Raw genomic sequence first — 27,629 nt, 5'->3', positions numbered from 1 at the left:
TGACCGATCCTCAGCGGAGCAAGATAGAGACATGGGACCTTGTCCTACCCCCCCATTTGTGTGCACCCCGAGTCCAACGGTACCACCCTTGAGTCTCTAGGACATAGGGTTCTGGAGTTATGAGCATTTGAAGTTCCCCCATATAAGTGAGTTGGGAGAGTGAAAATTTGGGGTTTTCACCAGGGTCAGTTTTGACCGATCCTCAGCGGAGCAAGATAGAGACATGGGACCTTGTCTTACCCCCCAATTTGTGTGCACCCCGAGTCCAACGGTACCACCCTTGAGTCTCTAGGACATAGGGTTCTGGAGTTATGAGCATTTGAAGTTCCCCCATATAAGTGAGTTGGGAGAGTGAAAATTGGGGTTTTTAATCAGTATCAGTTTTGACCGATCCTAAGCGGAGCAAGATAGAGACATGGGACCTTGTCCTACCCCCCCCATTTGTGTGCACCCCGAGTCCAACGGTACCACCCTTGAGTCTCTAGGACATAGGGTTCTGGAGTTATGAGCATTTGAAGTTCCCCCATGTAAGTGAGTTGGGAGAGTGAAAATTGGGGTTTTTAATCAGGATCAGTTTTGACCGATCCTCAGCAGAGCAAGATAGAGACATGGGACCTTGTCCTACCCCCCCATTTGTGTGCACCCCGAGTCCAACGGTACCACCCTTGAGTCTCTAGGACATAGGGTTCTGGAGTTATGAGCATTTGAAGTTCCCCCATATAAGTGAGTTGGGAGAGTGAAAATTTGGGGTTTTAATCAGGGTCAGGTTTGACCGATCCTCAGCGGAGCAAGATAGAGACATGGGACCTTGTCCTACCCCCCCATTTGTGTGCACCCCGAGTCCAACGGTACCACCCTTGAGTCTCTAGGACATAGGGTTCTGGAGTTATGAGCATTTGAAGTTCCCCCATATAAGTGAGTTGGGAGAGTGAAAATTTGGGGTTTTCACCAGGGTCAGTTTTGACCGATCCTCAGCGGAGCAAGATAGAGACATGGGACCTTGTCTTACCCCCCAATTTGTGTGCACCCCGAGTCCAACGGTACCACCCTTGAGTCTCTAGGACATAGGGTTCTGGAGTTATGAGCATTTGAAGTTCCCCCATATAAGTGAGTTGGGAGAGTGAAAATTGGGGTTTTTAATCAGTATCAGTTTTGACCGATCCTAAGCGGAGCAAGATAGAGACATGGGACCTTGTCCTACCCCCCCCATTTGTGTGCACCCCGAGTCCAACGGTACCACCCTTGAGTCTCTAGGACATAGGGTTCTGGAGTTATGAGCATTTGAAGTTCCCCCATGTAAGTGAGTTGGGAGAGTGAAAATTGGGGTTTTTAATCAGGATCAGTTTTGACCGATCCTCAGCAGAGCAAGATAGAGACATGGGACCTTGTCCTACCCCCCCATTTGTGTGCACCCCGAGTCCAACGGTACCACCCTTGAGTCTATAGGACATAGGGTTCTTGAGTTATGAGCATTTGAAGTTCCCCCATATAAGTGAGTTGGGAGAGTGAAAATTTGGGGTTTTAACCAGGGTCAGTTTTGACCGATCCTCAGCGGAGCAAGATAGAGACATGGGACCTTGTCCTACCCCCCCATTTGTGTGCACCCCGAGTCCAACGGTACCACCCTTGAGTCTCTAGGACATAGGGTTCTGGAGTTATGAGCATTTGAAGTTCCCCCATATAAGTGAGTTGGGAGAGTGAAAATTTGGGGTTTTAATCAGGGTCAGGTTTGACCGATCCTCAGCGGAGCAAGATAGAGACATGGGACCTTGTCCTACCCCCCCATTTGTGTGCACCCCGAGTCCAACGGTACCACCCTTGAGTCTCTAGGACATAGGGTTCTGGAGTTATGAGCATTTGAAGTTCCCCCATATAAGTGAGTTGGGAGAGTGAAAATTGGGGTTTTTAATCAGGATCAGTTTTGACTGATCCTCAGCGGAGCAAGATAGAGACATGGGACCTTGTCCTATCCCCCCATTTGTGTGCACCCCGAGTCCAACGGTACCACCCTTGAGTCTCTAGGACATAGGGTTCTTGAGTTATGAGCATTTGAAGTTCCCCCATATAAGTGAGTTGGGAGAGTGAAAATTTGGGGTTTTAATCAGGGTCAGGTTTGACCGATCCTCAGCGGAGCAAGATAGAGACATGGGACCTTGTCCTACCCCCCCATTTGTGTGCACCCCGAGTCCAACGGTACCACCCTTGAGTCTCTAGGACATAGGGTTCTGGAGTTATGAGCATTTGAAGTTCCCCCATATAAGTGAGTTGGGAGAGTGAAAATTTGCCCAAGTGTGAGAGGCCAAAAGTGTTCCCCCAGAAAGTGTTTAGGAACACATTTCAGAGCCCTACGAGTGGTTTGGACCCCCCTTTTTGTGGTACTTTTTGTCAAGTTGAAGTTGGTGTTTACGGTTGTTAAGAGTGTACAGGGCTTGGAGTTTTAAACAGGGTCAGTTTTGACCGATCCTCAGCGGAGCAAGATAGAGACATGGGACCTTGTCCTAACCCCCCATTTGTGTGCACTCCGAGTCCAACGGTACCACCCTTGAGTCTCTAGGACATAGGGTTCTGGAGTTATGAGCATTTGAAGTTCCCCCATATAAGTGAGTTGGGAGAGTGAAAATTTGGGGTTTTAATCAGGGTCAGGTTTGACTGATCCTCAGCGGAGCAAGATAGAGACATGGGACCTTGTCCTACCCCCCCATTTGTGTGCACCCCGAGTCCAACGGTACCACCCTTGAGTCTCTAGGACATAGGGTTCTGGAGTCATGAGCATTTGAAGTTCCCCCATATAAGTGAGTTGGGAGAGTGAAAATTTGGGGTTTTAATCCTCAGAAGAGCAAGATAGAGACATGGGACCTTGTCCTACCCCCCAATTTGTGTGCACCCCGAGTCCAACGGTACCACCCTTGAGTCTCTAGGACATAGGGTTCTGGAGTTATGAGCATTTGAAGTTCCCCCATATAAGTGAGTTGGGAGAGTGAAAATTTGGGGTTTTAACCAGGGTCAGTTTTGATCGATCCTCAGTGGAGCAAGATAGAGACATGAGACCTTGTCCTACCCCGCCATTTGTGTGTACCCCGAGACAACGGCACCACCCTTGAGTCTCAAGGACTTAGGGTACCGGAGTTATGAGCATTTGAAGTTGCCCCATATAAGTGAGTTGGGAGAGTGAAAATTTGGGAATTTGCCGGTGTGAGAGGCCAAAAGTGTTACCACAGAAAGTATTTAAGAGCACGTTTCAGAGCCTTTGGAGTGTTTGCACCCCCCCTTTTGTGGTACTTTTTGTTAAGCTGAAGTTGGTGTTTAGGGTTGTTAAGAGTGTACAGGGCTTGGAGTTTTAACCAGAGCTGGGAGAGTGAAAATTTGGGGTTTTAACCAAGGTCAGTTTTGACCGATCAGTATGGGTCAGTATGGCCTCAAAAAACTCATACTTTAGTATGGTCTCAACATGTCATAAAAATGGTCATAGTATAGTAACCCTTCAAAATAGGCCAAAAAAATCAGACTTTACTATGGCCTCTAAATGTCATAAAAATGGTCATAGTATAGTAAGGCTTCAAAATAGTCCAAAAAAAGTCATAGTAAAGTATGGCCTCAAAATGTCATAAAAATGGTCATAGTATAGTAAGGCTTCAAAATGGGCCAAAAAAAGTCATAGTATAGTATGGCCTCAAAATGTCATGAAAAAGGTCATAGTATAGTAAGGCTTCAAAATGGGCCAAAAAAATCATAGGATGGTATGGCCTCAAAATGTCATAAAAAAAGGTCATAGTATAGTAAGGCTTCAAAATGGGCCAAAAAAATCACAGGATAGTATGGCCTCAAAATGTCATGAAAAAGGTCATAGTATAGTAAGGCTTCAAAATGGGCCAAAAAAAAAAAAATCACAGTATAGTATGGCCTCAAAATGTCATAAAAATGGTCATAGTATAGTAAGGCTTCAAAATAGGCCAAAAAAAGTCATACTTTAGTATGGCCTCAAACTGTCATAAAAATGGTCATAGTATAGTAAGGCTTCAAAATATGCCAAAAAAGTCATACTTTAGTATGGCCTCAAAATGTCTTAAAAATGGTCATAGTGTTGTAAGGCTTCAAAATAGGCCAAAAAAGTCATACTTTACTATGGCATCAAAATGTGCCAAAAAACATCATAATATAGTAAGGCTTCAAAATAGGCCAAAAAAAGTCATACTTTAGTATGGCCTCAAAATGTCATAAAAATGATCATAGTATAGTAAGGCTTCAAAATAGTCCAAAAAAAGTCATAGTATAGTATGGCCTCAAAATGTCATGAAAAAGGTCATAGTATAGTAAGGCTTCAAAATGGGCCAAAAAAAATCACAGTATAGTATGGCCTCAAAATGTCATAAAAAAAGGTCATAGTTTAGTAAGGCTTCAAAATGGGCCAAAAAAATCACAGGATAGTATGGCCTGAAAATGTCATAAAAATGGTCATAGTATAGTAAGGCTTCAAAATAGGCTAAAAAAAAGTCATAGTAAAGTATGGCCTCAAAATGTCATAAAAATGGTCATAGTATAGTAACGCTTCAAAATAGGCCAAAAAAAGAAATGGTCATAGTATAGTAAGGCTTCAAAATAGGCTAAAAAAAAGTCATAGTATAGTAAGGCCTCAAAATGTCATAAAAATGGTCATAGTATAGTAAGCAAGGGGGGAGTTGTAGGTTTCAGCAGTGAGAATCACTTCCGCGTTCCAAAAGCTGCAGTTCCTCGGCTGCCGCTGGGGGCTTGCTCCAGAAGTGAACAATTCTCCATTGACCTCCATGTTAAAATAGCCAACTTTACAGCCTAAAAAAACATATGTACAACCTGGTACATTTTTTGTTTTTGGTCTCTATTGATAGTTTCCACCTCCGTGAACACTTTGAGGGGGGTGAATTTTTTTGTACCACAACCGTTTTAGTGTTATTTAGGTTTATATTGGGGTGTGGTTACGTGTGTGAGTGACAGTTAGCTCTTTGCTAAAGCATCGGCTGGGCTAGGCCGCTACATCCAGAGGCCTCCGGCTACCTCCAGCGGTTGACAGGGGCTGCAGTGTCCGTGTTTGTTTGCCAATGTTCGGATAGGTTTTTGTGACAATATGGCTTACTGTAGTGTAGACTGTACTAACCGACCGTCTAAGGAGTCTGTGTTGCAGTTTTTTCGGTAAGTAAATTTCTCACTATTTTACCTGGATGTATGCACTAATTAGTACCGGCATATTTTGCTGCTGGCTTATGACTTAATTGCCGATTTATGGTCGCTGCTGATACAGATAGAGGACCGGAGCGGATAATGTTAGGAACGCTGCTGTGGTGTGTTCCGTGCTCTCAGAGTCCGTTTATTGCGGGAATACTAGGCTACAGTTTTATTTCGTCTCATTTTTTGTTTAAAAAGTCCGACATTGCATGGACAGAGCAGCTCCGTCAGTCAGCGGCTGCTGTAACTGTAAGTGGATAGTGGGTGGAGGCAGCGGTGAAAACCGGTAAATATTAAATATTAAACATATATTATTAGCATCATTATTTTTATTGTTATCATTACTAATGACAATAATACAGGAAGAACCGCTCCACTGATGATGCCATCTCATCAGTGGTCCACACAACCCTCACCCACCTGGAGAGCAGGAACTCATACGTCCGTCTGCTCTTCCTGGACTTCTCATCAGCCTTTAATACCATCATCCCACAGACCCTGGTACAGAAGCTCTCCCTCCTCGGTCTGAGTCCCACACTGGGGAACTGGGTCCTGGACTTTCTGACCAACAGAACGCAGACTGTCAGAATCCACAACACCATCTCCTCCTCCATCACACTGAGCACTGGCTCGCCACAGGGCTGTGTGCTGAGCCCCCTCCTGTTCACCCTGCTGACATATGACTGCTCGGCGAGACACCCCAGCTGTCATATAGTGAAGTTCGCGGACGACACAGCAGTAGTGGGACACATCACTGACAACGATGAGTCAGAGTACAGAGAGGAGGTGGAACATTTGGAGCAGTGGTGCAGAAACAACAACCTCTGCATCAATGTGAAAAAGACCAAGGAGATGGTGGTGGATTTCAGAAGAGACAGGCGCCCTCTCCCCCCCCTGCACATCGGAGGAGCAGCTGTGGAGGTGGTCTCCAGCTTCAGGTACCTGGGTGTACACATCACCGAGGACCTCACCTGGAACACCAACACATCTCATCTGGTCAGGAAGGCCCACCAGCGCCTCTACTTCCTCAGGAAGCTGCGGCGAGCTGGACTTGGAGGCTCAGTCCTGAGGAGCTTCTACCACTGTGCGGTGGAGAGTGTCCTCTGCACCTGCATCACTGTGTGGCATGGCAGCTGCACTGCTGCTGAGAGGAAGGCTCTGCAGAGGGTGGTAAAGGCTGCACAGAGGACTGTGGGGAACAGCCTGCCCACCACCTCAGACCTCTACACAGCACGATGCAGAGGGAGGGCCCTCCGCATCATGAAGGACTCCACCCACCCCTCACATAGTCTCTTCCAACCCCTCCCCTCAGGCAGGCGGCTGAGGAGCATCCGGAGCAGGACCACCAGGCTCAGGAACAGCTTCTTCCCTGAAGCTGTGAGACTGCTGAACTCTAGCCCTGCCCCGTAGACCCCCCCCCACACACACTGACAGCCTTGCACTACAACACTGTCCCACTGTCCCCCCTAAGTACAATACCTGGCCATTATAGGGCAACATGTTCTTATAGTGTAATACACGGACCCTTGCACTACCACTACTCCCTACTTGCACGAGTATTTATATTTTTTTTGCACATGCTAACTTCGGCCTCCTTACCTTATCTATTTTTATCTTATTTAATTGTTAGTTGTTAAATTTCACAATGTTTATATTCTCTGTTTATATTTCTCTAATGTCTATATTTATATTTCTCTAATGTTTATGGCTTAAAACTGGGACCTGAGTACCAATTTCGTACCATAACATGCAAATGTCCTGGTATGACAATAAAGTTCCTTGATCCTTGATCCTAATAATAATAACAATAATAACTGACTGTCGCGTGGTGGATGTAGCTGCCGCTTAGCTTGTTAGCCTAGCTGATTAGCTGATTAGCCTTAGTCTAGCTCTGTTGCTCCGAGCTAAGTGGCCGGGTTCTCGTACACTCCCACTAAAATCTAAGATGGCGCAGCTCAAATGCCCGTGGTTTGGTCACAAAACCGACTCCCCGAAACCAATGGGTGCAAGGAGCGGTAAGTTTCTACTTGAGTTTCTAAGTGTCTACTTGAGAAAGCGACACATACAAAACATGTACGCTAAACATGTACACTAATGAAAGTGTAATGCATTATTCCGCATACGGTGGGAAAAGGTAGCGTTCTCTTCTAGCCAGCTAACGTTACTAGCTAAGGAGATGAACGACTTAGCTACTTTTAGATGTCAGTTTTCCTGAAAAGCACCGGAAATACGGCAGTACTTTCTTCAAAATGAATGGGGTGCGCGGTATTACACTGTTATTCGTATTGGAAGTCTCCCAGGGAAATGAATGGAAGTTATATCATGCTAATTTTGTTTTTAATTTAAATTTTACGGCTTTATTTTGACAATTGTGACCGGAAGTGGTACTGTTTCATCGTTCGTCTTGACTCCCTGCTGACAATTTCTCCTTCCCTCTTCAATGTATTTTAAAATGCTAATCCTTGTTCGTAAATCTGACAATGTTGTTATGCACGGGCCTTCGTTTTAGTACTCTTAAAGTTATTATGGAAGATTCGGCTTTAGATGTTTCAGCGAGCAGCATATTGTTTCAGTAAAATGTCACCTTTTATAAATGTGAGTTCAAGCGTCGTACGCGGACTGTACTTGCTTAAGAACATTGTAGGATTCCCGATAGAACGGAAAACGCCACCAAATCAAGTGCTTTTGGTACACGTTTTTCATCTAAGGAAATAGATCGTTTAAATAATTTGAAAAAGTGGATCTTTTCATAGCGACTATTTTAGCTTACCACAACATGAAACCCAGAGGTGTAGTAAATAACATTAACATGGCTGCATTATATTCAGGTGAGCCAGTTCCCAGGCTCCCTTATTGTGAATGGTGGTTCACTCATGAACCATCATTATTAATGGTATTGACAACACTTTTCCTGCTATGGCAGGTTACAGTGTCAGTTGTATCACAAGGGAAAGACAAAAATGTAGCCATTGCTTATCACAATTATTATTATAACGTCAGGTTTGATTATACTGCATTTCTGCGACAGTACATAATAGATTTATTTGTTTCTCTTGTATGTAAGAGACTTTCCCAGCCTGTCACTATGATGTTCTTGTCCAACTCATGGCCAATATGAAAAATCATCTTTATTATGTTTGCCAAAGAAAAGCAAATCAACTTAAGATTCATTCTGTTTTTTTCCCCAGAACTCTCAGCTACATCACAAACCATTCATCAGCAAGTGGATCTTGCTGAGTCAGTTGTCATGGAGCTGACTCAGGTGTGATGTGGCTCAAGTGTGGAAGCTCAGTTTAGAGTCTTATTCACAACAACTGAACAAACTCAATTCATTGGAGAAGACCATGCGATGTGATTGAACACTGCAGAAAAGGTAGTAAGTAGACCAAGAGGTTTTTTTGTCAAACTACTTTTTCCATGAATGAACTTTTATCTGAACCTTTATGTTGATTTACAGCTGTCAAACAATTTATATTTAAAATTTTAGAACATAAACCTTAAATTCTAATATATGTTTAGTGTTAACATGAACATAATTTCAACACATCTCTCTTTATGTTTAGTTGTGTGGGTTCCCACTGATTGATGGAGTGGACAACATCACTATGTCTCACAGACTGACCAAGGAAGAGCTGGATGAACAGTTTGAGCTGTTCTTAAAAGAGGTACAGTCTGTACTGGTTACTGTGTTTCTGATCATGGATTATCATGTGATCACATAAGAGTTGTGTGAATTGCATGAGTGATATTAATCATTTGTCTGTACACAATAATATGCTTCAATTGAATGAGTGACCATGAAAGCATGTGCATGCATCTGTTCAGTCCACATCAACTCCAACTGTCCTACGAGTTAAAAGTACTGTAAGCCTTAAAAAAAGAATTATTAGCAGAACTTTACTTAAGATCACTGTTTGTCTGATAGCTGAGTTTCCAAATCTAAGCAGCAGCTGAGCAAAGCTGTGGAGCTGAGAGGACAGCAGCTAGCTATACTGTCTTCACCATGTTGGCAAATATCAGAGATGCCACAATAATGGTCTTTTCAAAGGACAGATATATAAGTGCTTAACATCAGAGATGAAGACAAAGGATTTCATTGTGTAAAAAGCACAGTCTTATCCTGAGGGCATCTCTCTGACTTAAACCTGATTCCCTGTCAGTCTGTTTCAGATGACTCGGTGGATTTGGGCGGCTCTGAGAAGCAGCCCTGTGCTAAAAGTGATGAGAAATCAGCCCTGAAACCAGCAGTGTCATGGTGGCAAGATGATGAACACAGTGATGGAGGAACAGGGAGAGGTAATAATGAGGAGAGGACTCTCCGTGATATAAAATCGATCACACTGGACATGTTAGCCTTTGGCACTTTTCATAATGAGGTTGTGTAAAGTCAGTGGCTACAGATGTGTCAGTGATTAAACTCTGCAGTCCAGGGAGGAAACTAAGAGGGATTTTGTGCATATGTTGCAGGATTTTACAACTGCAATTAAAGGGGCAAAGTGTAAGAACCAACAGGCCAACTGTCAAATTAATACTCCAAATAAATGGGGGGCAGCATATTACCAGAAAGCTGGGGTGTCCAACCCTACTGAAAGAAACAAGTTGATGGATAGCATGAATAAATCTAACCTCAGCTTTAACATGTTGCCAAACCTGCATGGATTAGGGGATAATGATTTCCACACAGGTTTACCTTGCAGTGTGTGAAACAGGTAGGTTGTTTTCTGTGGTTATTGTTAGAGTGACAATGACAGTTTTACACACAGTCAAAGAGAAAGGGACGGACAACATGGACAGGACAAACTGGACACTACAGTTAATCACTAAAACCTCTTGAGATACAAAGCGGTTATTATCAGATGAGAGGGGCCGGGGCTGGCTGCTTAGCTCGCTAACTTCATCTATTAGTTCATCTGCTTCATCTATTGCTGCTACTATCTGCAGCAAAATACATAGATATCTTTAACATAACATCAAAAACTGTCTTAACATTCTCTTTATAATTTTGGTTAATTATTGTCTTCAGTGAAAAATAAAGGCCAAAGGCTCACTAGGTAATATCTTGACAGAGAGAGAGACCAGCATTAGAATTCCTTTTTTTCTTGCTATAGATACAGTATGTACAGTTTGGATGCAGACATATTGTTATTCTTGTAGGATAACTAAATGTGTAATGTTTGCATCCCTATCTGAAATTAGTGTACTTGCTCTATTTTCTGCCAAAGTTAGAACTCACATGAGAGATTTCTTTACTTTTTTTTTCATTGTCTCTTTTCACTGGTTTGATGTGGACGGGATGTTGGAAGAATGTGATGATGATCATGTCCTTCTGTCCCAGAGACATTTAAATCACAATCTGATATTTCATCAGATCTGTTTAAATAGAGCGCACAGTCCCGACAAGAAGATTAACTGAGTTTTTTAATAATTTAATAATTAATGATGTTTGTTTTACTGTGATTGTTGCTTATCCAGTCATGAATATTTAATATTATGGAGAATTAGTAAAAATGTGAAGCAGAGTTTTCAGGAGCTTTAATACAATACCATCTGTGTAGGTTAAAACATAGCGGAGTCTGAATGTACGCTTCAATATAAGATAGTTACTTGCTGCTGGCACCTTTTGGTTGTTTGTAACAAAAACATGTTGATAATTGTTAAGATGTTGACTTTTTTCTAGCCTTTTGTTTCAACCTCAGAATGGGAACGATTAGTTGTTTTAGTTTGCTTCTTCTCTTCTTCTACTTATATTTGGGTTACTTAAATGATGAGTAAGCGGTCTATGTATCTGACATCCTCACACATCTTCTTTTTTACGAGCCTCTTAACTCAAATACTGAAGGTTCAGAAATGTAAAGTTTAGATTTAACTTTAGGGCTGTCACTAAGTTACACACAGAGTTAACATTAATCAGTGACAGCTGATGTGACGTACACCTGGTGATGTCATTTTAACCAGCTAAAGCTGAATGTTTTCTACACTGCTTTGCTAATGATAATAATGATAATGATAATGATAATAAAGTGGCTTATGCAGCGCGAAGCTGGATGTCATGAAAGAGGAGCTGCAAGGATCCTGAGTCAGTTGCTCAGGAAAACTCTCGTACAGTTATCTTCAGTTCAGTCAAGAACATCCACAGAAGTACCACAGAATTGGTAGTACAGCTCTTCCTGTGCCTTATTACGACTGCTACAACTGTGTGGTGCTCTGTTTTGTTGAATACTGACTATTGAAGCGTGCTGGGTGGCAGCATGGAGCCATTAGCTTTAGAATTAAAACAAGTGTCTTATTTTGTAGCCATCTCAACAGAAACGTGGACCCGACCTGTGTTGCATGATTTCTTGCATTGCACTGCTGCCACATGATTGGCTGATAGTTGTGTATTTGTAGTTGTTGATCATGTTGTATAACTACATGTCCACATGTCCTCTAACAAAAACCTTTCTCTAGGACTGCTGGGTTCGGGGAAGTCCTTCAGAAAGTCTTTGAGGAAGTGTCACCCTATTCGCGAGGAGGATGAGGATCCAGGAGACGCTGGTTTGAAGGAAAAAGGGCTAGAAGCAGTTGTTCTCAGCAGCGTCAACACAGAGACGGAGGGTGAGACCACAGTGCATAGAAATATGATGCTGGATTGAGCAGCTTGCCTGCATGCTTCATATGAACTAGTGTGTGAGAGAAGAACTATTGTGTGTAAGAGCCTTACAACACGATTCCAAATAGCAAGTCATGGACGTACACAGCGGCCTTATGGGTCTCAGTCTCTCTGCTTGGTGTTCATATCCTGTTTGCACAGCAGACATTGCACCTTCCATTCCTCATTTATCCTCATGCAGATTGTCAGTTTTTCAGTTCAGAACTATCACAGTTGTGTTTCCACTTGTGCTCTTGTGATATGTGTGTGTGTGCAGAATCAGTGATGGTACCAGCAGTGAACATGACCAGCATGGGCTTGGAAACTCTGGATGAAGAAGAAGAGAAAGCAAGTTTTTTTGCACGACTAGAAGCAGGAGCCTCATCAACTATAGATTACTCCAAACTGAACAGAGAGCTGAACAGAGAGTTCCACCATTGGTACTAACCTCAGGTATGGAAATGGCCTTGGTCTGTTATTACACCCACTAAGAGATAAATCTAGAGGAGTCAGGGTGACAATAACACAATGGAAGAAGTCAGCTGTTTTCCTATCATGCTTCATACTTGAGGCTTGATTATTCATTTTGAAGGTGACATTTGTTTCTGTATTCCTCTGTTCATTCCACCAGTGTTTTCTTGTTGCATCTTCATGTTGCCTGCTTTCACAATGTACAGTACACAGTTTCCTCTTTGAAGCTGATTAGCAGAATGAATGGCTTTATGCACCCATCAGGCCTGCTGTGCAATGTGCTTGTGGTATGAACAGGTTTGGTTATTGACCGATTATTATTAATTGTCAAGGATAATTATTGATATTCATAAAATTATTCATGGAGATTAATACTTATGGGGCACCACCCTGGTATCATGGAACCATAGGCAAACTATTAATGCAGTTTCAGGTCGGGTTCACCTATAAGTGTCAAAATCTAGGAGTTATTGAACAGTATCTAGAGCGGTAGAAGAGAAGATGGCTAACGACTTCATGTGAGTGAGAACATCGAGAGTGTGAGAGACAAATGTGGAGTAAACCCACTGTCTGAATCAAAGTGCTGCAGGTTCAGTGTTGGTTGTCAGTGACTGTTACAGCTTATAAGGAGCCGGTTAATGTGACATGTGTTTTCATCTAAATCTAGTGCTGCAGAATTGATGCCTTTGCTGATTCATTTAGCTTAAGACAAAAACTAAAAATCATGAGTTGAATAGAACTGTCCACAGTTACCTAAAGTTTTTCTTTGCTTTGGGTAAATAACTTAATCTTTGAACAAGTTAAGCATATTTTATGAATGTCCTCTGTGAATTTACAATAGCTACACAAATGGAGCAATTAGTATGGTTAATGAGGTGCATGAATATATTCATAAATCCTTTATAACCCTGTACCTTCTGTAGTTTTAATCCTGTTTGAATGATGCCTTGAATTAACTTTTTACAAGTTCATCAGCCCTTGGACAATGTGCTAAAAGTTTACATTGAAACTTCACTGGAATAGCATAGTTACAGACCCTGTGCTTGCTTATGGAGTATCTAATGTGGTGGCTGGTACTTTGCCCTGTCACTGTAATGTGATGAGGATGGATATCTTCCCCCAGGAAAGCTGAGGAAGCACCAGAGCAGAGTGATAGTGGTCAACAGAAGGCTGGAGGGACAGAGACCGTTAGAACCTCCCCAGGTAAGAGCAGGGAACCACTGGGAAACCTTTTTTTTCACTCCTCGTCTCTCTGTGTGACTTAATCAGGTCGTTTCTCTCTCAGCTTTGACAGGCTCTCCACACTACAGTGACCATTTTGAGGATGAGGAGAAACAGCCAGAGGAGGAGGAGGTTTGTTGAATGTATAATGGTAAAAGTCAGACAGCGGTCTGACAATAATAATAATAATAACAATAATGTTTTTTAACTTTTTAATATATTTTATTAATATGAAATAATGATTGTTTCACAGTTAAATAATAGGCTAGAAATAAATTTCCCCCCACAACTCCACCAAACCCTGCAGCTCCATCTAAAACCTCTCTATCTGAAACAGTCATGTTTAAAACACAGCAGCAACATTATGATCTCTGTTGTATGTCACGGTTACATGGGGTCGAGCTCGTCGGGTCGGACTCGGGGACTGTCGTGTGGTGGATGTAGCTGCGTATAGCTGCCGCTTAGCTTGTTAGCCTAGCTGATTAGCCTTAGGCTAGCTCTGTTACTCCGAGCTAAGTGGCCGGGTTCTCTGACCCCGGCTGACCCGTAGAGTAACCGCCTCTTCGCCAAATATGGAAAGTACACTCCCACTCAAATCCAAGATGGCGCAGCTCAAATGCCCATGGTTTGGTCACAAAACCGACTCCCCGAAACCAATGGGTCACGGGTGCTACGTCCATGTCTTATACAGTCTATGGTACTAAGCAGAGGTCAGCTCTGAAAACAAATAATCACAGTGTTTTAGTTCAGGTTTTATTTTGAAACATTACAAACTGACATACTAGATTTCTACATGGTTTGCATCTGTTTTTCAGAAGTCTAAGATGTCTCCAATTATTTCCAAAGGTAAGAGAAAAACAACACTACACTTGTTAATTCACCATGGTAATAATAGTAATAGTGACCTCACTACCAACAATGTGTGTATAAACTCATTCAAATGTCAGATTACTATTGATTCAAATTAACTGTATAAATAAACATTATTTTTATTAGAACTTCACAGCTAAACTTCTTTGAAGAAGTTAATGTGGACCTATAGCTAGCCATATAATGGAGTATGACTTAAAAGTGGTCACTCAAACTTAATGTTTGTCTCAGTTTCTCTGTATGATTCTTTGGATGACACCAATGGAGAGGACAGAAGGAAGGACAGAGCAGGATCACTGGACAGAGGTAACAAAAAGAAATTGTGTCAAGAGAATAATGTTATTCAGTATAAGAATAGGTAGAATAAAATAGGCAGCAGGCAATATAATGAAGTCTTGCAGTCCATTCATTCTGTCTATTAGCTATACCCACTTATACTTGAGTTTTGCGGTGGAGCTTGAGCCTTAGACGAAGGTCAGTCACAGGGCTGACACGGTAGAGGTGGACAACCACTGCACTTGAGTACTCTTGAAGTAGAATAGATTGCTATGTTACATGAAATTTGCATTCCATTTATAACAGTGAATATATCAAATGCACAGAAATCAATCTTTATTAGCAAATCTGCTGGAGCCATGTTATTAGCCCTATTACTAAGGGAGCCATGCAGAGCAGCGTGGCTCCCTTTACACCACTGGGACTGGGAACCCTGCGGTAATTGCTCAGATTTTTATAGCTGTATGACAATGTAACAGGTAAAAGGGGTTTCTCGTAGTGAGAATCACCACCTGAATCTGCAGCTCCCTCCTGCTTTATGGAGCTTTATGGTGAGTGTCAGTTCATTGTTTAACTGCCTGATTGTAAACCCCTCCCCCTGCAGGTCCAGCCGAGTCCAAGCCGACACCAGCGTCAACCCGAGGCAGCGTTCGGAGTTACGGATAGAGCGGTTGAACCACGAGCTTGCTGCCAAAACGCGAACCATTCAGGAGCTGAGCCGCACCGTGGAGAGGCTGCAGAAGGAGAGGAGGAGCATGCTGTCCATCCCCAACCCACGAGCAGAAACCCATTCTACAGAGACCAAACGGCAGCCAGGCCCAACAAAGACGCCCTGCTCTGCTACTGCAAGAGAGACATGTGGAGAGGAGGAAACTTTCCCAGCTGCTCAGTATGAGAAGACCTACCAGCCCACTGTCTTTGCAGGTGTGGACATTTTGTTATGGTCAGCTTTTACATGCTTCGATGGATACTGTGCCCTGACATTAAAAAGGAAAGGCAGAATGACTAAACAGCTGAATGAGATACATTTGGATATTCCATTTTAATGTTGTGTCCCTTTGACAGGGAGTCACATCTCTGAGGTTCTGCAGGAGAGCGAGGCTCTGAGGCAGCGTCTGGAGCTGCTGCAGCTGCAGAGTGAGCAGGAGAAGGAGGCGTTAAAGGCTGAGGCTGCGCAAGCCAAGGAGGAGCTCTGCAGATATGAGCTTCTGTGCAAACACATAGATGTTTTTCCTGCAGGGCATCAGTGTGAGTGGACATCAGGATATAATGTGGTCTTTTAGGCTGAAGGAGCAATCTGCAGAGCAGCTGTCCTCTTTGAAGGCCGAGCACCTCAGGGAGTTAGACCAGCTGCGTATCACCCACGCCCTGGAGCACTCGTCCTCAAAGGTTGCTGAACAGGCCAATCAGCTCAACACTCAGGAGGTACAGCAGAGGATCACTAACCAACCAGGCTCATTTCCACATCATGAAATCCTGAACATGTTTCTGTTGCTTTAAACTTTACATGTACCTGCAGATAATGATGAGACATTTGCAAGAGCAACTAAAAGAGCTGCAGGGAACTAAAGAGGCACTGGCAATATCCAGGACCCGAGAGAACGCTTTGCAGAAGCAGGTGAGCAGGAGGTGGAGAGTTGGGGATGGTTCACACAAAAAAAACATGTTCTAGCAAAATAAAATCTATAGACTCCAAGCACCAGATACACATCAGAATGCGCTTATGAAATGACAACACTATGTGCAACATATTTAAATGAAAGTAAAGTAAGAAAAAGAAAAGGAGGGAATGGGGGAGTTTGAGTGTATTAGCAGCATATTTTAGCAGCTGTAGCACCAGCTGGGAATATTCTTTTCTACAGAGGTCTAAAGTAGAAAGATCGTTCAGAATCAATATTTCCAAACATTTGGTATTTTGGTTTATAGTCTGTAACTCAAAGCTGCAATGTGTTTCCACACCTCTTCACACTTGGACCCAGTGCATTTGCAGATATGGGTGTTCCTGAGGTTTTCAATTCAGTTCAATTCAATTTTATTTATATAGCTCCTTCCACAATCAAAATTGTCTCAAAGCGCTTTACAGAGACCCAGAGTCTGACCTCAGAGCAAGCACTTAAGGCGACAGTGGCAAGAAAAAACTCCCTTTTAACAGGAAGAAACCTTGAGCAGAACCTGGCTCAGATGGGGGATCCTCCTGCTGATGGCTGGGCTGGGTGAAGGGAGGAAGATAGGACAGCTAGGAATGGAGGAGAGGAGGAGAAATGGCAATGGACAATTTTAGAGGGTCAGTATTTAGATTACAGTTAGTGAACAGTTAGTGGATAATGTGTGCTCTGTCTCTATTTCAAAATAAGTGTGTATCTGTTGCACTGACTGCAAAATAATTTCTTGTTATTTGTTGATCACATCATTGTTTTGAAATGTTCATTTAGTTTGCTTCAATAAAAAATTGCATTAAACCCTTGCTTTATGCAAAACATGTCAAACTGACAGGGGTGCCAATACTTTTGTCTCCAACTGTATATGTCAAAATCTAAGTCAGTGTTAATAAGGTCGCTGATTAACACTTGCAACTCAGTGTCCTGATGGTTTTAAAAAAAATCCAAAGGTAGTAAAAAAGCTATTAAAAGGTATTAAATGTAACTTAAGGATTGCTCTGTATACCCTGTCATCAGTCTGCCCACATGTTGCACTGACAAAGAACCATAGATAGGCAAGGTGATAACTAACATGTACTTGTGCTTGCTCTTCTTCTTCTTAGGACTATGATGACCCACACATGTCCCACACCTCAATGGGGATCCTGACACTGATTCCTCAGCACAGTGTGGACTCTCCTGACTCACTGCACCTACAGGCTTCAGGTACTGCAATCATTTTGGAGGGAACAGTGCTGATGGATGGCCTTAAAAATCTTACACATGCCATGTGCCTTCTCTTTCCACTTATTTACGCCCTCAACTTGGAATACCCTCAACAACACAACACCACCTTTGACTTCATTCAAAGAGTGCTTCTGTCACTTGGACACAAGACCCTAAAAGCAAAAATACATTTACTCAAAAATCTTCTCTTGCACTGACTCATTGTCTTCACAATGTCAGTAGAATGTCTCATGTTAGGTTTGCTCAGTACTGGGACAGTGTCCCCTTGGTCAGCCCTTTTTTTGCTGGAGCCAGCCTCATTGCTCTTTCTTCTCAAACAGGCTGCTAAATACTTTGCTGTTCACAAGGAGAAATGTCAACAGCTTTTCTTTCAGCCCTTCTTCTTCCCTCTCTCTTCATGCTCACACCATTGTGGCCATATAGCAGCATCAGGCTCTATAGCCAGTTACCTCCAAATTTACTACATTGGAACTCAGTCTCCAGTACAGTTAAACTCATCCTCTAACAATTCACTCACAATGTTCTCAGCAGGTTTTAGCTGTTGCTGTCTCAAATGTCTGCATTACACTTTTTTTTGTGTCCCCTTCAAAATGTCTCCTTTTCTTTCAGCAAAACAAAAGCACAACCAGCTTTGACAAAGTGTCTTTTGAAATAATCCACCAATTTTGTTTTGCCTGTGACCACAATACCATCAGATTTAATAACAGTGGGCAAATGGGAAGACATATTTTTCTTTTCTATTGATTTGACAGTACATTTGTTTCTTATTGCCCTGTATGTCTGCCAGTCTGATGTTTCATTAGAAGAATTTGCTTTACGCCATAGGTGCTGTTTATGGCCAATAAGCTCAGACAGATCAGAACTGAACCAGGGACTGAGACGCTTTTTTATCCTCATTCTTTTGAGAGCAGCATGTTTGTTCAAGATGGCACCCAACAACGTTTTAAAGTATGTCCAGGCGTCTTCCACGTCAGGGAGAAGACCAGTTCTGTGCCATTCAACTTTTGTCAGGTCATATAAAAAATTCTGTTCATTAAAGTTTTTCTGTTGGATTTCTTAAACCAAGACTCAGAGATGACTAAAATGTCAGGATTTGCAGTCAGTGCAGCAACTTTTGGGAGGAGGCTGCGTATGTGTGCGACCCATGCTAATGTGCTAACCTGTCAATGGGATTCTCCATGTTATGAAGTCAGCTGCATTCTTGTGAGGGCAGAATAGTATGTTTAAATGCATTAAACCAAGGATTTTACCATTACACAATCAGTCAAAAGCTAATAAATGTACATGAGAACATTTAGCTTTGTTGGCAGAGGAATCAGTGAGTGAGCAAAGATCTGGACCAGGGAAACTGGAGGAATTGCTGAGAGTCAAACATGTCACTGATGTTCAGGCTGTAGAAAAAGGCTAAATGTGAATGGAGCTGCAGAGTAAGGAGCTCATTCTGAGTGGCCCTCGTGCTACAAGTCACCATTTCACATTGCATTGAATATTATTTAACTCACTGTTTATTGCACATTTTGAAAAGTGCAGCTTTGTATTGATACGTACAGTTGAATTTTCTAATTCCTTCTATACACAGGTTTAGGAGTCAGATGTTTGATGACATGCTAACAGATGTTTGTGTGTCTCTGAAGGTACCCTGACTGGAAACCAAGTCTGCCAAGGTCAGCTGGACTCTTCTTCTTCTGTTTCCAATAATGTGTTTTTAGCTGTGAGCATGAGCTGGGGAGGAATCACTCCTGTCAGTAGGCTGCTCCAAAACATTTCAAATGAGGCCACACAAGAAAAATGCACATCCATTCAAATGCTGCTGTTTAAGCTGCCACTTGACACAACTTTTCTCTGTCATTTCACTGCTTATGTCTGTCACTCAATGTGTTATCCAGTCAGAGCAGACCATATGGCAGCTGAGCTCTGTGGGATCCCAAGGATCGCTCTCCATCCCATTCCGTGTCTCGGAGCCTCTCAGGTTCTCCCACCCCAAGTCCTCCTCACAACAAACACAGGGTGGGCCCCCATCCCCACAGGCCACACGGGAAGCTCTACTCCCCTCACCATCTCCCTCGCTTCCACCACTGCACAGGTAGACCACAGGCTAGAGAGCAGGCACAGCGTCTACAAAGTGGGACAGTGTACAACTCTGTTACAGCTCTGGCTCACACAGTCCCTCTCACTCACACCCAACCTCCTCCTCCTCCAGAGAGCAGCGGCCTGAGAGGAAGGACAAGGAATCATCAGGTTAGTCAGTGTGTAGCTTTGTTCTTTACAGACTCATGTATGTTCAGAGTCTGACTCTGGAAAGCTCTTTTAAACTCATCTGCTAACGGGGAAGAGAGTTTGTCTGTGCTCAGCTAAAATCACACTTTACCTGTTGTTTACCTGAGATTTCTCACATCACTTCTAGTTTTGGAGCCTTACACAAGAGTGATGTGGAGCTTTCTTTGCTTTCCCTCCTCCCTTTGCTTCGTGCTGTGTCTACAGGGGGTTCCTCTGGCATCGGTGGGAAGCGTCCACACCATGACTCCACTGACACCAGCCGACATCCACCCTCCTCTAAGGCGGCTCACAGCTCCAAACGTGGACAGTCCAACATCACAACTGTCAAGAGCAGGATGAAGACTGGAACTAAGATGGCTGAGACAGCAAGTAACAAGGCGGCTGACACAGTGGCTGTTTTTCTCTTTAGTTGTGTAAAGCTTGTCACAGAATTCCACTGTTTTGGACCAAGCTCAGCCACAGCTAACTATGTCTACACACTTCTTTCAGCCTAAAACTAACCAAAGACTAATGCTGTTGCTTTGTAGTGTGCCAGGCCTCCTCCAGCCAAGAAGAAGAAGAAAACAGCCACTCCAGCCTCTCTGGGCTCGTCTGTTGCAGATGGTCTGCTTTATCTGACAGGCATTCCAAACCACGCCTCGGAGCAGGAAGTCACTGACTTGGTCGGGTCCTTTGGCAAGATCAACAACGTGATCCTCATGCCGTGCTCAGAAGAAGAGAGCGAGAAGAGCCAAGGACAGAAGGTACGTCTAAGAGTATCTACATGTTCATGTGTTTTACAAGAAATTTCACTTTGAGATTTGATGTTCCAGAGCAGTTTCAAACAGATGATAGGAAAAATAAAAGAAGAAAAACCAAGTGTTGTCAGTGTTGCAGTTTGCTCATGTCGTGAATATTACTGTGTACAGTGTGCCTTACATATTGGGGCCAATACCAAGTAATACTAGAAGACAACCCGTTTCAATGTGGCATCAATTTCAACATTGTGTGGGTATAAAAGGCTGGTATTGTCAATAAGTCATTCCAAGTTCATCATTCAAACAGCCATGAACACAGGACGTCACTTAATGGACGAGCAGCACCACCTGGCCATAGCGCGCCTTCGGGTCGGTGGCAGGCAGTCACATGTTGCCCGTGAACTTGGTGTGTCATCAGCAGACTTGCATCAAGACACAGACACAGGTTCCCTTTGGTGGAGGAGGTGCAACAGTCTGGGCAGGCATCACCAGTCAGTGAAAAACAGATTTGGTTATTGTAGATGGATCAGTCACTGCACGTTCTTACCTCAGAGACATCATAGAACCCATCATCATCCCCCAATTCCACCAGCACACCCCCAACTTTCTGTTCATGGATGATAATGCTCCACCACATCGCGCCAGAATTGTCACAGCTCCACTTCAGGAAGTCGGAGTGTCTCATATGGTATGGCCAGCAATGTCCCCTGACCTGAACCCCGTAGAGCACGTCTGGGACCAGCTGAAGCAGAGACTGGGTGATCGTACCCCACCCCCACGTCACCTGGCAGAACTGCGTGTAGCACTTGTAGAAGAGTGGAACGCATTGCCTCAGAACAACATCATGAGGCTAGTGAGGAGCATGAGACGTCGCTGTCATTGCGGCAAATGGTGAAAACACCCGCTACTGACATTGTCCATTTTTGTTATTTGGGCCTGTCCTTGGTATTGTCTAAATTTTTGGGTTAATAAATATTAAACTAATGAAAAGGGTGTTTCTTCTCATTCATTATTAGTAATATCAAAGGGAACTTTTACTTTTTTCATTAAAATTCAGACCAAATAGGAAAAGCACTCATGTAAATAACAATTTCCCGAACTTACTGTGAGTAGTGTATGTTGTTCACTCAACCTGCACATTTCAAACCTGCACTCAGATATGATTATTTCTGACTTCACAGCAAGCCTGCTTCAGGACAGGAGAAGGGTCCTGCCGGGGAAGACTCAGGTAGGACAACAAAAAACCGCCACTGCTCGTCTGCAGGCAGTCAGTGCTACTATATCTACATCTATCACTGTCAACAAATACTCAGTATATCTAGTTAAAATCACAGTCTGTTAACTGTACCTGATCGCATGGAATAAACTGTAGCTTAGTCACATGTAGTCTGGTTTGTGATGTCTTGCTTTTGCTGGCTTGTAGTTGTGATGTGTATGAAAACATACTGAGTGTAGCATCTTCTCCTCCTACTCCCCACTGCAGGAGCTGAGAGCAGCTGGTCAGAGAGTGACATCATCAAGCTGATCCAGCCCTTTGACACGCCCTCGTCATCATCCTTATTGTATGTTAGGTGCTTGTGTCAGTGGCAGACACAGAGATTGCTCAAGAGATAGTGAAAGTCCACTCCTTCATCCCCACCAAGATTAAAGACTGTGAGCTGAAGATAATCCATGTCAAACAGCGTATTGGCCTCAGCACACCGGTAAGGCCTCTCATCATTCACCCACATCCTTTACAGGACACTCATCATCTTTTTCTCCTCCTCTGCTCTAATCTTCTATATTAAATATCTTCCTTTTGTGTGCTTGCTTCTTTCATCTTGTGCTTAGTGTAGCATTTCTAGTTGTTTGTGAACCTTGAGCAGTAACTGCTGATTAACAATAAAAAAACCTCTTTACACAGGTGGCTCTCTACAATCTGCTGATGGGATCAGTGGACTCATTAGTGAGTATTTCTACCATTAGATATTTCTATGCACTTCATCTTATTTATTCCTTGATGTAACAAGGACAGTGCACGTTAATAAACTTTGCTGTAAATACACCAGGGACAAGTGTAGATGATCCAAATGTACATTTACACTAAGCTCTTTAAAGTAATAAACCTAAATCAGGCTGAAGGGTTTTACTGTCAAACTGCAGCAGTAAGTGTTCAGTTGTCCCTGTCCTACATTTTAGACGTAGATAAACAGGGACAGTCCTGTAAAACTTGACGTCTGCTGGAACTTTACAACTAGTTTTTCTTAGAAAAAGTACATTAAAGTAAGAAAACAGTATTTTTCATGGGTATAAAAACAAGATGGCGGTGCACAGTGGTGCAGCGGCTTCTCGAGCTCCTGGGATTAAGCCTTATTTTTCCAACTTCGAGGAGCTTTTAGCTCTAGTTTAGTGCTAAATTCGCGTGTAAGGTACAGATCTACTGAACTTATGGTTTGACGTGGTTGCGGGAGACTTTAACCACGTGAAACTGTCGGACACTTTGCCCAGATTTTACCAGCATGTCACCATCCCCACACGTGGAGACAACATTCTGGACTGTGTGTACACTAACATTCAGGATGTATACAGAGCTCTTCCTCGCCCTCCTCTTGGCCTCTCCGACCACATCTCCATCCTGCTTGCGCCAGCTTACCGCCCCCTGCTGAGACGGATCAGTCCAACAAAGAAGACTGTCTCTGTGTGGCCCAGTGATGCAGCCTCTGTGCTCCAGGACTGCTTTCAGTGCACAGACTGGCAGGTCTTCAGGGAGGCAGCTACATATGAGGGAGAGGTGGACCTAGAGGAATACGCCTCCTCCGTCCTCGGCTTCATCTCCAAGTGTGCTGATGACGTCGCCACCACCAGGACAGTAACCTGCTTCTCAAACCAGAAACCCTGGCTGAATGCTGAGGTCAGAGCTCTGCTGAAAGCTAGGGATGCAGGTGAGGCATCAGCGCTGAGAGTGGCGAGGAAAGAACTGACAGCAGGCATCTCCAGGACCAAAGCCACATATGCTCAGAAAATTCAGGGTCACTTCACCTCCAACGACCCCCGGAGCATGTGGAAGGGCGTCAAGTGCATCACAAGCTACAACACCAGGGATGCACAATGCCCACTGGACCCCTCCCTGCCAGATGCACTCAACAGATCCTGACTCCCCCCCCCCCCCCCCCCCCCTGCACCAGACTCACACCACCACCCGGTGACGTAGGAGCAGGAACTCGTACGTCCCTCTGCTCTTCCTGGACTTCTCATCAGCCTTTAATACCATCATCCCACAGACCCTGGTACAGAAGCTCTCCCTCCTCGGTCTGAGTCCCACACTGGGGAACTGGGTCCTGGACTTTCTGACCAACAGACCACAGACTGTCAGAATCCACAACACCATCTCCTCCTCCATCACCCTCAGCACTGGCTCGCTGCAGGGCTGTGTACTGAGGCCTCTCCTGTTCACCCTGCTGACATATGACTGCTCGGCGAGACACCCCAGCTGTCATATAGTGAAGTTTGCGGACGATACAGCAGTAGTAGGACGCATCACTGACAACGATGAGTCAGAATCAGGGCTGGACTGGGACAAAAAAACAGCCCTGGCATTTTTGGCTTAGACCGTTCCCTCATAATTAGCGGTGCACAACGGACTAATTTATGTATGTGTTCCCCGAAGCAATGCATTTTACTATTGTTACGTCTTGGCCTAGGGGAAACCATGGCACAACATTTAAAGGAAAAATCCCAGCTCCCAAAAACCACCAGCAAACTCACAGTAACTACACATTCAATAGTTTATTTAAAATGCATCTAGCACACAAGGTCAGGAGCACGTTGGCTGGCAGTCCACCTGGAAGTGGAGGGAGTTAGAGCCCCCAGTAAATGACAGCTTCAAATATTTGGAATAGATTTCAGAAATATTATAACACTCTCTCTCTTCTCTCTCCTCAACTGCTACCTCAACAGCCTGGCTTGACTAGACAGGAAGAGAGGGACAGATTATTACAATTTATTAAGTGATAAATAGAAAACCTAAAAAACCAAATTAAAAATAAAAATATTTGGAACTACCTGGGAAAACTGTGCAACTATCTAAACCATCAAAACATTTTTATTTTTTGATAATAATCAGAAAAATCTCATACTAACTGCAGTGATACTGTAGAAAAAACTTGCACGGAACAAAAACTAAACAATTTAAGGCAACTGGAACCTGGACACTTAAATGTCTCCTGTGTGTCCTAACCCACAACCCCGTTTCTTTGTCCTGTCATGAAATCAGGTGGAGGACGAGGACCACTTCCCATTCAACATGAGTGACTTTGTGACATTAGATGAAGTAGGAGATGTTACCGACCTTCCGTGTTCTCCTGCTGTTGTTCCCATGGAAACCACAGACAGGGAGGAGGAGGATGCTCCCACATCTGTCCCTCAGGACACTACAGGGGTACATTTTAGCTTGTGTATATCCCATCAAGCTTTTCTCTACATGTTTGATGGGGGGTGTCCCAGACTCAAATGTCCACAGTCTTATGATGTCAGTCCTTTTCTGGGTTTCTGCTTCTAGGACACACCCATGGAGGTTGCCATAGAAACAGCTGTATCGGATGCCACAGTGACTCTGCTCAAGTCTGATCAACAAGTATCAGAGTCCGAACCCGTGAGAGCACCAACAGCTGACTCCTCAGACAGGTCGTCAGGTTTAACACTCGGTCCGGTCCTCACCGCTGCAGCATCCACCTTACCAGCTCCACAGGCTGAGTCCTCTCTCAGCCAAACACCTGAGACTGGTACAGCCTCACACTGATTTCACTTCTACCATCAACACAAGGAAACACAGTCTTTCCTAGATATTTTTCTTTATTTGTTTTTGGTTTCAAATTGTAAATTTGGCCTGAAATCTGTCTTTATGTTTAGAAATCACACCACTGTCCACCCTGGACTCCACCCCAGAGGTCCAACACCTGTCCGTGCCTGCCCCTGCAGCATCAGGTAACCCACCTGAAGCTGCCCCTGCAGACTCCTCCTCAAACAGCCCAGCCATAGGAGCAGTGACCGCAGAGAGTGAGGACCATAAGAAAGAGGAGAGTCCTCTCAGTCACAGCCAGGCCAAGGAGGAGGAGACGGTGCTGGTGTTGGACAAAACAGAAGGACAGGAGAAGATGCAGGACCAGGAGGACAAAGAGACGGGAGCTCCTGCTGCAGAGACGGGTACGCTTTGATTTTCTTTGAAGTAGAACTGTGAGTGGCAGCAGTTCCTCAGTGGGTAGAGAATCAGGCTTGTCCAAATTTACCTCTTCTTCAAGTGTTTGAGATGATGGGACGTTGTCCTTGAGGCAGGTACTTGCCATAAGTCATTGCAGGTGTTTAATAACAGCACCAAGATGAAGACACATGAAGTCCGTTTGGAAAATGCTTAATTATTAGCTTATCTGCTTTGTTGAGCAAAGCCAGGACCAGGTCTTTTTACCCCTGTGTATGTCCTAGATTGGACTTTAAAGCAGTCCCTGTCTCTTCTAGGAAAGCAACAGACGTCCAAAGACCAAACAAACGGAGAAGATAAGAAGACATTACAGATGAAAACACCCATGAGCACGGACTACTCCCTCCCCTCTTTTGATCCCAGCAATCCAGTTGGTACGACACTATTTATTCACTGTGACTGTTCATCACTGTTTTCTTTACATGTGTATTTCCACAGTCACTCTCGTGTGTGTGTGTGTGTGTGTGTGTGTGTGTGTGTGTGTGGGTGTGTCCTCAGGTATGGAGTTCTTAGTCCCAAAGACCGGTTTCTTTTGTACGGTATGTAATCGATTCTTCAGCGGAACCAAAGAAGCTGAGATCAACCACTGCAGAACCATCAAACACTACGAGAACCTAAAGGTAGGCAGCTCATGGTTATTTGTTGCACTTTCTCCCTCTTTTATTCTGCTCCATTTTCACACTTACTATGATACAGGCAGGGGCGTCGCACCCGTGGGGGATGTGGGTGTTTTAACACCCACACCTTTTCCGGCAAGAGGGTTCAACACCCACAGTTTTTTTTTTCTGCAGATGTTCTGCAGTTTTGCATAAACGCCTCACAACTTTCGCTCCTTTTCTCCGGCCGCTCTGTGCTCACGCTCACTGCGGCTACCTCCTCTCCCCTTTGAGTGTGACCGGCTGATGATTGGTTGTTCTGCCTTAGGTCCCGCCTCTCTTGCTGTTAGATTTATCGATCGGCTCGTCCTGAGGAGGAGGCGGGAACTAGCTAAGTTCATAGTTCACACCGGCACCGGCACCTTTTTCCTGGTACTGTGAATGGGTGTTTATGCTTTCGAGGCTTTTAAATAAGTTGTCAATATTGATAATAAAATATAAGACATTATTTAATTATCATATCAACAAGCTGTGTTTAATATCTATTTGAAATAATTGAGAAAATTGTTCAATTAGGCATTCATTTTCACAGATACAATTTTTATTTTGTTAGTCATGTTTGTTCCAACTTTTTTAAAGTCAATTTTTTATTTCCTTTTTGTAGATGTGTGTAGATGTGATTTTTTAATTTCATACTGAGTGTGTTTTTGTACGTTTCTAGTATCACTCTTTTAAAAGAGTATTGTATACCCTTCTGTCATTGTATTCATCGTTTTTATTGTTTGGTCAAAACATATGAAAACATATGTGAAGCAAACTTTATTGGTATCCATCCCCCACACTTCTGAAACACTTGCTACACCTCTGGATACAGGTGATAAAACGTCCACGTGTGTTCACAAAGAGTGTTTTTCCTTTTGTCCTCCTCTTGTAGAAATACCTGCAGACTGAGAAGACGGTGAATGTGACGGACAAACCAGACCCCAGCTGAATGTGGCTGTGAAGCTTTTCACTCACTTTTGCCATTCCCCTCCTTTTGTATCGTCTCTTTATTTCTCTCTCACGGTCCATATTCTCACACTGGTATAGATTAGTCTCATGTCTCCATTTAAATAAATATGACATCAATAAAATGTTTTTACTAAATTGTAGTTTGTCGCTCATTCACAATCTCAGTGTCTGATAATATATGATAGAAGTCTGTTATCAATGATTTATAGCATCATAAAACCACACACT

The 27,629-nt window shown here is 43.6% G+C and overlaps 1 protein-coding gene and 1 long non-coding RNA gene across 2 annotated transcripts; both read left to right on the top strand.

Annotated features, from left to right (window-relative positions):
- Positions 1-8,430: 8,430 nt before the first annotated feature.
- On the top strand, positions 8,431-15,945 carry LOC121180334 (centrosomal protein of 162 kDa-like). Its single transcript, XM_041035650.1, has 7 exons — positions 8,431-8,569; positions 8,760-8,861; positions 9,357-9,492; positions 11,644-11,790; positions 12,102-12,264; positions 15,267-15,586; positions 15,728-15,945. The coding sequence occupies exons 2-7, from the start codon at positions 8,802-8,804 to the stop codon at positions 15,943-15,945; spliced, it is 1,044 nt and encodes a 347-aa protein (XP_040891584.1). The 5' UTR covers positions 8,431-8,569; positions 8,760-8,801.
- Positions 15,946-26,123: 10,178 nt separating this feature from the next.
- LOC121180909 lies at positions 26,124-27,379 on the top strand. Its single transcript, XR_005893975.1, has 3 exons — positions 26,124-26,168; positions 26,293-26,414; positions 27,325-27,379. It is a non-coding gene; the product is annotated as an uncharacterized LOC121180909 (long non-coding RNA).
- The last annotated feature ends 250 nt before the right edge of the window (positions 27,380-27,629 follow it).

The sequence above is a fragment of the Toxotes jaculatrix genome, chromosome 4 (genome assembly GCF_017976425.1).
Source record: "Toxotes jaculatrix isolate fToxJac2 chromosome 4, fToxJac2.pri, whole genome shotgun sequence".
Lineage (NCBI taxonomy): Eukaryota > Metazoa > Chordata > Actinopteri > Toxotidae > Toxotes > Toxotes jaculatrix.
Note: the sequence above shows the minus strand (reverse complement) of the source record. Positions and strands in the feature narration are given on the sequence as shown.

Bases quoted from the DNA above. Each gene is read 5' to 3' on its own strand.
- LOC121180334 (XM_041035650.1), top strand. From the start codon at position 8,802: ATGTCTCACAGACTGACCAAGGAAGAGCTGGATGAACAGTTTGAGCTG. The intron at 8,862-9,356 runs GTACAGTCTGTA...ATTCCCTGTCAG, and splicing joins TTGAGCTGTTCTTAAAAGAG to TCTGTTTCAGATGACTCGGT. The intron at 15,587-15,727 runs GTGTGGACATTT...TCCCTTTGACAG, and splicing joins CCAGCCCACTGTCTTTGCAG to GGAGTCACATCTCTGAGGTT.